The 13,502-nt window shown below is 51.8% G+C and overlaps 2 protein-coding genes across 2 annotated transcripts; one reads left to right on the forward strand and one right to left on the reverse strand.

The window, feature by feature from the left end:
* Positions 1 to 104: 104 nt before the first annotated feature.
* Positions 105 to 10,950, reverse strand: TGME49_264610 (RNA recognition motif-containing protein). Its single transcript, XM_002368549.2, has 8 exons — positions 7,309 to 10,950; positions 6,550 to 6,716; positions 4,310 to 4,424; positions 3,829 to 3,912; positions 3,194 to 3,270; positions 2,646 to 2,832; positions 2,069 to 2,161; positions 105 to 1,775 (listed from the first exon to the last, which is right to left on the reverse strand). The coding sequence occupies exons 1-8, from the start codon at positions 7,712 to 7,714 to the stop codon at positions 1,612 to 1,614; spliced, it is 1,293 nt and encodes a 430-aa protein (XP_002368590.1). The 5' UTR covers positions 7,715 to 10,950; the 3' UTR covers positions 105 to 1,611.
* A 395-nt stretch (positions 10,951 to 11,345) lies between these two features.
* On the forward strand, positions 11,346 to 13,409 carry TGME49_264600 (hypothetical protein). The gene is made up of 2 exons (XM_002368548.1): positions 11,346 to 12,538; positions 13,025 to 13,409. The coding sequence occupies exons 1-2, from the start codon at positions 11,959 to 11,961 to the stop codon at positions 13,096 to 13,098; spliced, it is 654 nt and encodes a 217-aa protein (XP_002368589.1). The 5' UTR covers positions 11,346 to 11,958; the 3' UTR covers positions 13,099 to 13,409.
* Positions 13,410 to 13,502: the final 93 nt, after the last annotated feature.

Consider the following 13,502-nt stretch of genomic DNA (forward strand, 5'->3'; position numbering starts at 1 on the left):
CCAGCTGCAACCCCGGTAGACACCTGTCAAATGGACGTAATTCTGGCAGGGTGCGCAAAGTACGATGGGCTTCCTAGGTTGAAGCTTAAAAATACACTCAAGTGGTTCCACGCGCTGGGGACACTCAGTAAGAAGGAAACCAGGTGCTGAGGAACTAGCAGTAAAACTAACTGGCGGCGGTATAAGCAACAACTGATTTGTGCCGGAACACAAGGTTTTCGAAAGGGAGGGACGTGCCGCGAAGACAGAAAAAAATTGATTAGCGAGAGAAATTAACACAGGAACGACGTCGAAAACGTAGCAGAAAGGAAAAAGAAAAATTAACGCATTCGCAAGATAGCATGCGTTCGACCCAGTGTAACGGAAATTGCACCCTTGAACAGTCCAAATGAACGAGACACAGTGAACCAAACACTTTGAGAACGTAATGCTAGTTCACTATCTCTAGATACACGCAGGAATCTACGCGTATACGTACAAACGCATACATCCACACTTGCATAAATGGACATCTCTCCTACGAAACCCGGACTGCCTCTTCCGCCCCTCGCACTCGTTGGACGCTGAACTCATGCGGCGTTTTCGGCTTGTGCCGCCTATCTCATCTGTTGTTTCGTTGCGTATCCCGAACCCCCCATAGAGAGAGACTGTTCGTAAAGGCCGTCTGAGAAAACTGTCCTCGATCTCTCTGCTACGGCTTCACTTGTCGCTTCTGTTCCCTCTCCCTTCAGGTGAATACGCACATTTACATCCGCCAGACCGACACATCAGAAAAGAGCACACTCTTTTAGTAACATGTACACACTCACATGTGTAAGATTGTGTTTACACAGCTGCGACGCGGAATGTTCAACGCAAGACGAACGCCTATATTTCTCTGTTTAACCACAAAATTTCGACACAGTCGTGTCTCGTCGTTGCTCCGTCATCAGTTACGTGAACACAAGTACACACACGAACGCATATACCGTTGCATTTGTGTACCCCATCCTCTTTCCTAGAAACACCCCCCTGCGCACACAAAACAGAGACTAGACACAAACGAAAAGGAAACGAAAAAGACCACCCGACGTCGCCACAACCTTCTGCAAACCATCTTCAGTAGCCAGCAGCGAAATAAAAATGACACAGAAACACGGCACCGCGTTCCTGTTCCTCGTCTTTTGCGTAGTGCCACTCTTCCACCAGACAGCGGTAACTGCGGTCGAACACATCATTCCTTGACAAGCACACACTTGCCACGATCCGTAGACTCTTACGAGGTAAAAAATCGACTTCGGTCGCAGCAATTGACTAGCTTCTCTTCCGTGTTTCTCCTCCTACGTGTTCTGTCTCTCAATTACTGGCGACTGCCTGAGGCGCAGCAGCATTTTTCGCTGCCAGTGACTTTTGTGTCGCAGCCTCTTTCTCTCAACCCCAACCTCTTCAGAGTCGACATTTCCTGCCTGTCCACATTCTTTTCCTCCTCTATCTTGCCTTTCAGTCCACTCGGTTGTCGACGTCTCAGACTCAGTCAGCAACCTCTTATGTGCACGATAACACCACCACTCTGCGGATATATCCCTCTCTCTCTGCAGCCTCGTTCTCATCTCCTTTCAGTTTCATCTCTATTTAGTAAGGTGTCGACCGATTAGCCATGCGGTTGCCTCGTTCTGCACCACCAGACGCCGGAGAGCCTCCGTAGCCGCCCTCTTCGGAGCCGACACCATACGCAGGCGCTCCTGCAGCTCCGCCGTAGCCGCCATAGCCTCCCATGGCGCTGTACGCAGCCATTTCTGAAAAAGAAAGAAGTGCACATTTTCCACACAGGAGGAGTTACAACGGGAAAGAAGAACGAGGGATGACACACCGGCGGAGTAAGACGATACAATGGACCAGACGACAGACACCTGAGGAAAGAAGGGGTCACACAACCCAAAAAACAAGAGAGCGACGAGAGAGGGACGAGGAAACCGATGTGCCAGGCGAGGAGGGAGAACAGAAATCCGACACGAGGAACAACGGAAATACATGTCAAATGAAACGCAAAAAACCAATTCCCTTCCGATCCTCAACACTGTCGACTTACGAGCGTAGTACGCAGCGTAGTACGGGTTGTAGTTCGCGTAGCCACCGTAACCACCAGCTCCGTACATGCCACCAGGACCCCCCATACCATACCCTGAAGTTAAGATGCACAGAAAACCAAACATGGATGTGAATCGGAAAATGAAAGTCTACACGGCCCCAACAAAAACGCAGACTAAAAAAAACGAGAGCGCACGCCTTCAATAAACACCATCACGCACATCAATTCCCTGCATACTATCTACACCTCTGTGTTTCTACCCAGTGTTCACACATGCACTTTCACGGCTCTGCTTCGAATTTACCATCCCAACAATTCTGTGCATTAGCCGCCCCTTCTTCCGATGTAAACTGAGAGAGATTCACCTCCACAGACGACACCCCGATGAGCATTCCTCCGAAATTCCCTTACAGCAGACGCACGTACACAGAGGCACTCTGAGATTCCCGTACATCGCCACCAGTAACGACCTTGGGTCTTCCCCCCCCCCCTTTTAGCACCGAATAATATGATAGAAAAAACATCCGGGTACAATTTGAAGTGGTGTGAGAAACATACAGACGAAACGCATCTTTACCTGCCCCAGGGTCTGCTGCACCAGGAGGGCCATAGTTGCCGTAGTCACGACCTCGGCCTCCTCCATAGCCTCCGTCTCTGCCTCCATAGCCGCCTCGACCGCCATAGCCGCCAGGGCCCCAGTTGCCACCCCAGCCTGAGCCGCGATCGCGATTCGACTGACGAGGCTGTGCACGTTTCGCTTCGCACTGAAGACAGGCGAAGATACAGGGTTTACGGTTTATGAGACTACACGAACAAAGCATGTTGCAGGACCACTAAAGGCAGATAAATGCAGATATACAGCAATGCTGAGAGCTAGGTCTTCTGCATGCGACCCACCACCCGAACCCACGCACACTGCTGTAGATCCGTCGTCTTCTACACCTGAAGACTCACTCCTTCAACCAGCAGCTCTATGTACCAACCTATATATATACTCTTACGTGTATTTTTGCACGCGCATCTACGAAAACTCTACAGATTGCTTATCGCTAGTGTCAAGCTGCGTGGCAGGGCTGTAAGAGAGATACAGAATCTGCCTAATCAGCACACACAACAGCTACTTACATGAACACCGAGTTTCTTGTGGGAACCAATGGCCTTCTCAGCATCGTCGGGGTTTCTGAAGATGACAAAACCGAAGCCTGATAAAAAGAGGAGACACACAGATGCGAGATCTTACAATGCTCTGCGCGGACGCCTACATAGGGAGACGACCTACAGGGATAAGTCAACGCTTTTCATGAACGCTACAGCGGCCACGTCTGTGTTCTCTACACACGTAATCTCAAAACAAAGACACACTGACATGAACCTATGAATCCATTTCCACCTTGTACTGAATATACACAAACGTATGCGTTGGTAAGGTGTCCACGCATACATGTATAGGCGTACAACATGCAGACAGGAATGCGAGTCTGTCACATCGAGCGCGCCGGTCCTTGACCTTTGAGCTCTTTCCAAGGCCATGCAGATACAAAAGGGCACGCATCTCTAAACATGAGAGACAGAGCGCCACACAAACTTAGTCCAGTCAGCTCTGGGCACAGTAGATCAGACGAGTGCATACGTATACTGGTATCGAGCGTATGTTTGAAAACCAACATTTGTACACAAGCTGTACGGATATCATGGTTTTCACTTTGGTAGTCTCTTTCCTACTGTACAAATGTGAACAGATGCCACAAATTCTGTCTTACCACGGGGGCGGTTGTTCTGTCGATCAACCATCACATTGGCTGACTGGATCTCGCCATAGTGACGGAAATACGCGCGCAGAGATTCTGAAAAAACAAACATCACAACCTCAAGACCTTCGCCTGACAGCGTTCATTATTCGTACGTTTCACCAGCATGCACTACATCCACAAGAACGCATGGATACGCACATGTGCCTGTACACAATGCGACACCCATCACTTACTTCCCCATCACGTCGGATTTTTGTGATCGAGCACAGAAAGCCGCTTCCATAGATACGCTTTGACGCGTAAACCGATTCACAGAGCTAGCAACTGCAATGTGCAGACACGTGTATCGGACCCGCTACGTCGCTCCGATATACTTTGTATTACTCTGTTCCGTGCCTCCACCAGGGCTGCACACATTTCAAACCGTCACGTTCGTACATACACCCACATATCTCCGAAAAAGACTACACTCGATGTTCGGCCTTCTTACCGTCGTTCACATCGTCGCTGATGCCACCAACGAAGAGCCGGCCAGCGTCACGATCTGCGCCAGGGCCGCCGTGGTCTCGTGCCTCTTCACGCGGGATGGCTCTGCGAACCTCGACCTGACAGACAACACAACAGACGAACCTGCGCCCATGACAACGAGAAAGAATACCCCAAGGGGGAGAAAAGTGAACAAAACGGACGATCGATGAAAGAAACAGAAGAAAACAGGCCACACACGCGCCGTCAAATTCGACAACTCGAGCACAGCCTCCACTCGGCCACGACGCACGAAGGGAGAACGAGGCGGCTTGGCGCATGTCTTTCAGCGAGTCCTTCCTCTTTTCTCGAGAAGGGGAGAATTCGGGGCGGTCAATATCGAAAACCTTGAAAGAGCAGCCTATGTCTCTGACGATAAACTCGCGGCGTCGACATCCTTTTTCCTTTCAAATTCGTCTTGAGTGACAGACGACTAACAGAAGTGCGATGTCGAAGGATTATTCTTCTTATGCTTCTAGAATGCCCTCGGTTTTGCATGCGCAGGCCACAGTCTCAGCCCCGCCCCCCCCCCCCCGCCCCCAAACCATCGTCTCTATTCAGGCCACTTTAGTCGGAGGAAGACGCGATCGCTCCGGGAGGAAAGAACGGGGAAGATGCGCCCGAGACGACGTGCAGAGCCAAGAGGAGACTCAGGCGACATGCCAAAGCGACGCATGCAGTTCTGCGGCGCTGCGCTTCGACTTTCTGGCGTCGAGCGAGACCGAAGAAGCGAAGAAACTGGACACTATAGTCGTCGACGAGCGTGTGGTCACAACATTTGCACGAGGGCACAAAAGCAGGAAAGGAAGACAACGGGAGACAGCCGCGGGCACCCACCGAAGCAGGATTTCGACAGCGAGTACGTGCATGCACTGAGCGCGGAAAAAGAAGCGCGTGACTCTGGTTTGGCGCTTCTGCCACGCGTTGGGAGGCTGAAACGTCTTCTCAGCACATATACAGGCAAACCGCTGCTCTCCTCTCTGGTGCGCAGATGCGAAACTGAAGCATGTCTGAGATGCAGAGCAGACTAGATGTCGCTGGCGGACGCGCTGTGTGCCGCTTCTCTCTGAGCAAACGACGGTTCCGGCGTGCAGAGAGCGAAATGCAGCTTTCTCTCACCACTCTCTCTTCTCTCCGACCTCCTCCCTTTCTCAGACGCGGATGAGCAAAGCACAGGGGATGGGAACGCGAGCAGGCGACCCGTGGGAAGCGCGGCGGGAGGCGGGACACGGGAGAAGACGGAATGGACCGGCGGAGCGCTCCACACCCTCTTTTGCTCGCCAGACAAGAGAAGGAACTGTGAGACGAGGCACGCGAGACGAGGCCCAAAAGGAGGAAACACAACACACCAAACACACCGGGGCAAGTACAGATTCGCTGCGACTAAAGTTCGCAGAAGATCAAACACATGACTCGCTCTGCGCTGGTCAACAACGGCACCCTCGGTCCTCTCCTGCAGTGCCCTCGCAGCCAACCTGCAACGCCTGTTCCGTCGCCTGACTGCTCCTGTCGCTGCCGACTGCTGGCTGACTGTGCATGCAGAGTGGAACGCGCTCACTGCGCGACCAACCATGTCGTTTCTGTCGAAGCGGAACGGCAGATTCTCCGCCCCTCTAGCAACTCGGACTTTTGAAGTCGCTAGTCAACAAACGGCCTCCGCCGCACGGTCTGTTCGCGTCCGCTACTGTGGAGAAGAACGTTTACGGTGCCGTCTGCTTCCAGAACCTAGACACTCGACGCGCTCGGTTACGCCCTCAGAGTTCTGCCTGACCAACCGGTCAACTGCTCCTCCCCAGTCTTCCTTCTACCTCTTCTTTTCTTCTGTGAATCGGCGCCGACGAGAAACCTGGGAGCTGCATGAGTCTTGTGTCTCGGCTCTTGGGCACATGCGTACCCCAAACAATCAACAGCTACGCGGTAAATGAGCAAGCGCGGAGAGGTGACTGCTGTTGAATGATTTTCATGCCTCCACTGCGAGCCTGGGTCTCGGGATGGCTGCCCCTAGTCTACAGCGCCTGTCTCCACTTGTTCACCTCGAAAGATCGAGGAGAAAACGAAAACCTGCCAACACCTGTTGAACGTCAAAACGGATGTTGCCGCCGGTATACACACCATCTTTCACCGATGCACGTTCCAATGTCCTGGCACTCATTTTGCCTGAGTGTACAGTTCCTGCCACTGTTCAAAACGAAAGAAGACGCCTACCTGAGTTCCGTCGACAGTGTGGCGCATGTCAGCAACACGAGCGACCGGGTCCGGAGTTGTGAAGGTGATAAAACCGAAGCCTCGGCTCCTGCCTGTGAACTTGTCGAAGAGCACTTCACTGTCAGCTACGTCGCCATACTGCTGGAAGTAGGTGCGAAGGCTGTCAGCTGTTGCAGAGACGGCAGAGAAAGTAGTAACACATGCGAAGTCGGTCTACCAACGCAAACGGACCAACACATGAAGATCTTTGCCCTGAAGTTTGTTGAGTTCCGTACAGCTGTAGGTAAACGGTTTGTTTACGGCTTAGACGAGCGCATCCACCGACGAAAAAGAAGAATTATCGCTGCTATCCGTCCGTGTCATTCAAAGCCCAGGCCCTAGTCTGCGATTCCGCCCAGCCTTTCTCCTTTCCGATGAAAAAGGTTTCCAGTGTCAAGGGTACAGGATGGAACTTTCGCCGTTTCGTAAAACTCCCACCTAAAGTCACCCGGTTCTCCCCTGCCCCTTCCACGCCACTCCCTCTCTCCGACGCTAGGAGGAAGGAAAGAAAACAAAAAAATATCGGCAAACAGAAAATGATGGGCTTCAGTGCTCGGTGCAGCGAGCTTGAAGCTTCGACTACGGTTGTTACCAGACGTTAAAACGGGCACTCGCAACACCAGCAGGTTGGTATGCCATCCTCTTTCAGTATCTTCACACACCGCGACAGCGTCTGGGCACGCGTTGAAGAAAGTGCGATGCCCTTTAACCTCATCTTACTTGTCGTCGAGCGGCTGAGTCCACCGACAAACAGTTTGCGCATCTGGAGCTCCTTGTCCGGTTCTTGGGGTGGAGAGCGTTGTCCGTCGGCGCCTGCGGCACTGGAGGGGTCATCGGCATCAGATGAGGGTGGAGGGGAGCCGCTGTTTTCCTCCTCATTCCGCGCGCCTTCCCTCGAATCGGCGTTTTCTCCGAACGCATGCGCGACGTCTCCGGCGTTTGCGCCGTCCGCGGGCGCCGCCGCACCCTGCTCCAGACTCTGGTGGTTTTGTCCTTGAAGCATCTGCATTACTTCGCCAGAGTTCGGCTGGGCCTGGGCGACTTCATCCTCGACGAAGGGCAGCGGAATGCCAGAGTCGTCTTCGGGCATACCGACAGCGCCGTTGTTGTGTGAGTCGAAAGCCATTTTGGAAAGGTTGAGCTTGTGGCTCGCGACACAGAGCGCCACGCGGGGGGAGGATGCAGAACGAAAGTGGGATGTGCAGCAGAGCGCGGCGAGTAACTCCGACCCAGACGGGAGACAGCACAAACGCCAAGAACAGATTGCAAGCGGGTGAGAGGCGGCCGAAACGGAACAAGGACGGGAACGGGGACTGCGGATTCCTGCAGAAAAAAGGAACTCGTCTACGTCGAAGACGAAAGGGAAGTCGAAAAAAAGCGGCGAAAGGCAAAGAAACGGGGGAAGGTACGCGGGAGAATGACGAAGCTCGCTGGGACAAAACGGGCGTGGACGGGAAGATGCTACGCAGGCTGGAGTGGCCGACAGGCTCTTGTGGAAACGTCCACGGCAATTGGAACAGGAGCACAGAAAATGGAACCGAGAAAATTTGAACGGAAGAGTTGCCTTCACAAGACTTTGCAAAAACCAAAAAAGTTGGGATCGACGAGAAAAGTGCTACAGAGAGTTTCTCCCCACGCACCCGGTACGGTGTTGGAGGGAACGGGAAACGCTCCCTTTGAAGAGCGAAAAGACACCGCAAACGTCAAACGTGAATCGGTAAGGGTCTAAAAGAAAAGGACAGAAAACACACAGAGAGATCTCCCCTTTATGGATATCAGCACACGTGACCCTACATTACTCCAGCTGTAGCCTTTTCCGAAGTCCAACAGTTCCCCTCTCTAGGAGGCCGCGGGTTGGCGTCCTACGGTCCGAGTCCCGCTCTTCCTTTTCGAACGCGACACCCTTCTTCCCATATAAGCCTGTATTTTTTTTACTACATAGCCCGTTTCTAGAGGCGCAGCTTGGATCCACGTTTCCATTGACGGCCCAGGTTTTCCCATAGACTTGCACCGTGACGCCGACGACTTTCTGCTCACACTAATCAAGGCGTTCCACCGGCATATTTTTTCAGCAGAGATCGGGCGGGTCGCTTTGTTGGTTGCTTCGCCACGTCTCCCGAGACGCAAGCAGCAGTTTCCCGTAGAGAACGTGTGAGCTGGCTGCGTGGCAATTCGCCGAAATATGGACGCGATAAACGTGAAGCAAAAAAAATGGCGGATGGGAGCAGACGTTACCCCTGGCTACGTGGAAGGGGATTAAGTGTGATGTAAAAGAAACAACTGATTTGAAGGGATCCAGAGATTCGCAGGCGTCTCTGTTAGGCGCTTCCGTATTCGGTCGACGAACGCGACAGCTCTGTGCAAGGAACATCATCGTCGTTACGCACTTGAACACATACTTTGCCAATGATTGACGATCATACTCTGCCGAACGTAAGCTGCGTGACAAGTAGGGGCTCGTTCTTCTGCAGGACCCGTGTTCGCCGACAGATGAGGAAAGGCTTTTCGAGAAGACAAGCTCTATACGCCTGCCATAGTATTTACATTACAGAAATTGAGTGATGTGAAATTGGTTCGACACCTTGTACTGTGGAAGCCTAGCTCGTAGTTCGAGGGAATATGCATACATTCGGGTACCACCGATTACACGACGCTGCACGCCTGCTCGCTAAACGTAAATGTTGTCGACGGCGTCAATCATAAGAACGACACGTGCTAGTGTGGCTGGCTGAAATCGTTTAGAGCAAAGTACGTTTTGAAGAGCGCAGAGGGAAACCGAGACCGAACAGAAGCACTCGCTTTCCAAGGCAGCCCTCCACTCGTGGCTAGAATACAGCGGTCTTGAAAATGACGCTCTGTCAGAGCTGACCGATTTTATTCACGTTTGGTACAAAGCAGTTTAGAAGCATATTGGTGTAGTCCACTGTCCTCGCGGAGCCACTTCCAAGCACAGGAGAGATCGCATGTCAACGCTGCCGTTGCACGACCCTTCCCCTCCCCAGATCGCAGGGCGTTTTACTTCCCAAAATAGAAGGCTGATCCTTCAGGAATCTGCCAGAAGTGTATGAAACAGTCTGGTCGCCTGACAAGACGGGATTCAAATGAGCGTTCGTTTGTCGGGGTTGCATGACTGAAGGTGCACGGGGAAAGCAGGAAAGGACGAAGCTTCCCCGCTTATGTGATCTTGATTCTTTTCTCCATAGGAGAAAATTGTCACGACAGGAAGCCGCTAAAAGTAGAACTCCCTTGTCGATGTTGTCCTCTGGCAAGGGTTGCGTGCTCTGGGGGATCTGCGTGTTTACACTGAGTTGGCATCCCCGTTCACAATTCAAGAATGGATTGGAGCGCGCGCTGTGAAGGATTCGTCCGCAGTGTTTTGTTCTCCGCTTTCTCTTCGGAAATTTTTTCGCAATGTATGCATGGCATCACTTGACTCTCTAGGGCTTTTCAGGTGCCATGGAAGATACTCGCGAGTTGCTCATACGTAGGCACAATAGTCCTTCACATCGTCTATAACCCTTCGAATGGTGTTCATCTCTACCTTTCGGGCAAATCCAATATCATGTGGCTCACTGGTATCCACCTCCCAGAGCAGAGTGACCATCGATTCTGAAGCAGTACCCGTGGCTCTTGCGGAAAGCGCGCAGACTGCCGAGGCAGAAAAGCAGACGTCACCGCGTGCGCACCGTTGCTAAACAAAGACCGCCAGATTGTTGTTTCGCACCGCCGACTCCCCCGAAACTTCCTGGCGTTCTACAAACTTCAAGCTCTTCAAGCGAGTGCTGAACGTTGAAACGAGTTATAATATCACCCTGACAGAAGCATTAATAAGCGTGGCACCTCCCTGGTCCTGTGGCTCAATAACGGCTGCTCGACCGGACAAATCAAGAACACCCCAAACATTCGACCGTTGTCAATCCAGAGAAAGGTACCTGGAATGTCTCGTGCTATTCTGAGGCGGCATTGCTTATTGCAAGCGACTTCATGTTTCATGCAATAGCTTCCAGTCGAGCTCGTGTGTTCGGCTGTACAGCGGGCCGCCTGAATACTCACAGAACATGTGAACAATGGCGCTTCGACTTCTTCCTTCTGCGCGAATCACTGGTAACGCAACTAGGTTATGCTTCAATGACGATGTCTCACACCCCAGTGTCGATCCCCCTCTAATACGTAGTTTTTGTAATTCTCGGAGCCTCTGCCACCAAAACCGTCCGTCTGAATCTAGTGCCCGCAGCGGCCTAACACATGCCTAAATGTGGGAAAGCTAACTGGCACAGCCACAAGCACTACTTCAATATTTACAGTAATGTTTCCTTGATAAAAAGCAATTCCGGCCTGCAGGGGCTCTGAGGGGGTCGACTGGTTCCCCCCAGGGATGACAGAAAAATTGGTTTCCAGCCGTCATGTTCATTGCAAAGCCAAGGACTCGTCTGATTCACCCGATGAACCAGGACTCACGAAGTCTTTGTTTAGTTGCTGCTGCAGGTCAAGGAGAAAGACACTACACAAACCAGCCCTTGGATTTACAATGACGTAGAGGTGAATGAAAGTTCTCTTTCACCACTCCTAGTGAGGCGTCACTGCTACAGAGCACCACCCATTTTGGGGGTCTGATGTCTGTCGGCTTAACATGAAATCTGCTTCATCAACCGGGCGGACTCTCACCAGCTGTGCAGAAGCATGCCGCTAGCAGTGCCGGAAGTGGCAATGTTGTGGCCAGGTAACAATCGGAAAGGGCATCCCATCAGGACGTAGTGTTTCCTTTAAAACAATGCCTTTCACGGGGAAATTCTGACAAAGGGGATCAATGGAACCACTCCGTGAAAGACAACAGGAGTCTTGCCACTTGCCGTGCAAGACACGACGGGCGGGAGGCCTTCGTCAGCAATAGCATCCCGAGCTTGTTTCGCTTGCTGAAACTTCCTTCGCCCACTCCTGTTCCCTTTTCGCTTTGTTGCTTCCGTTATTGCGTCATGTTACGGGAAGGAAAAAGAGTGCTATTTCGGCGCTTGCCTCTCGAAGCTGTTTTTGTGGTCCGTTCTCGCTGCATACATTGGGGCTCCTCATTCCCATGTATCACGTATTGCCGTCGTGGATCGGACCGTGTTTTCATGTCCTTCTTGACTCTCCTCACTCTGCAAGGCCTTGAATACAGTATTTCGAAGTTGTTGCTTTGAATGGGTATGCTTCTCGTACACGACTAGACTTTTCTGACTTGCCAGTCTCGGGCTAGCTGCCGTGACTTTTATGCTCAGGACGGAGTGCCATGTCGGCTGCGATTAGCGGAATTTTTGCGAGAGACGGTATCAACCACATGCCTAGCAGAAAACGCAAGCAAAACTGACTACAACAGGACAAAAGGGGAAGATAATGGCGGACATCCTGCAGGAAAACTTCCAGGATTTGGTACATTCGCCTGGAGGTGGTCGCAGTGGCACCACGGGCGACAGTAACGGCCAGTCGAAGGCGTCTTCATCTTGGGATGTCTCTAAAAAGTGGTATTTCAAGCTTTTTGACGAAGAGGAAGCCGCTTTTTTTCAGAGCTCTGTGAAGTGCCTGGCATTGCAGTGGGTACTGAACATCATCTGCAACGTGGGAAACTTCGCTCTCGCCTTGGTCATCACCATTCATCCGGAATGCCTTCACGGGCACTTCAGCTGGACCACGGTTCACACAAGCATTAACTTGGTTGTCCTATGCGTTAGCATGTTACTTGGCATTGTAGGGATCCGTCAAGGTTCAACAGCGAAGCTGTTCCAATCCTGTGCTGGGCATCTCCTCCTGAGCACATACGAGCTCCTCCTCTTTATCCGGGATTTGTGCATCATCTGCTTCTCCATGGAACAAGATCGACTTTACGTTTACTTCCGCGGTGGAACCTTCCAGCGGTCTCTCTTCACTGGCGTCTGCTCGACTGCTGGGGTTTCCTGTTTCATCTCCCTTCTCAACGGTAAGCACAGTTTCCCGGTTGACGACTCTGCAACATCGCTTCGCGCCACACCCTGTGCTCGGGAGATCGACATCATATTCAACTTGCATTATCAAGGCATAGCGGATTTATGCAACAAATCTCTGCCATCACATCTTAGCTCGTTACTGAAAAGTGCAGTCCAAGACCTGCGGGCAGGTGACCGCTTGCTAGCGCGTGATTCCGTGCCGTAGCGAATCCATGAATTTTATTTCAACATGCCAGTCGATCGGAAGTACAGGCAAGCAAGCGTGTCGTCCAGTGTATAGAACTACAGTCACTCATCATTCCTTTTGGTCAACCCGTATCTGATACTGCCCCGATGGAAAGGCAGAGAGTTGTAAGGCGGAACTGTACTTCATGAGGTTTTGATTGCCGATGCTCCTCCATGACTCCCAGCCATGTTATGTGAGATAGTGCTCTGTTTCCATGTTCTGCTCCCTCGGATGTCTCGTTTTTGTGCCTCAGCGTACAAACTCCGCAAGCTCATGAACGTGCTACACAAAGCACTGCCTGCTGGAGATGCGTCTGCCCAGGCGTAGAAGACAGGCACGATGATTTTGTTGCGGCAGCAGCGGCTGCTTTCATGGTGATAAAGAGGCTCTCTGAGATTGAGGAGAGAAAACAGACGAAATCTGAATTTGTTTTGAGCTTCAGTACCAGTCAGTCTGCTAACGGTGAATTGCCTGCTGGCCTGACCCCGATACGTTCTCTGAATCGAACAGCCCTCGAAGTAGTGCAAGTGGCCTTTACTTATTATCTGAAAGGTGTCAGGAATACGTTGTCTCTGTGCCAAAGCTGGTAAACTAGACAGATCAAACACTCTTTCGAAACCGGTTCAAGTGAGTATTTCTGCCGAGGCTTCCGGCCCAAGGCCACACGTAAAAACTTGCGTTATATCACTTTATTCGCCAGAGAAACCAGAGACGGTACGTTCTCTCGTGTC

This window comes from Toxoplasma gondii, chromosome IX (assembly GCF_000006565.2).
Source record: "Toxoplasma gondii ME49 chromosome IX, whole genome shotgun sequence".
Lineage (NCBI taxonomy): Eukaryota > Apicomplexa > Conoidasida > Eucoccidiorida > Sarcocystidae > Toxoplasma > Toxoplasma gondii.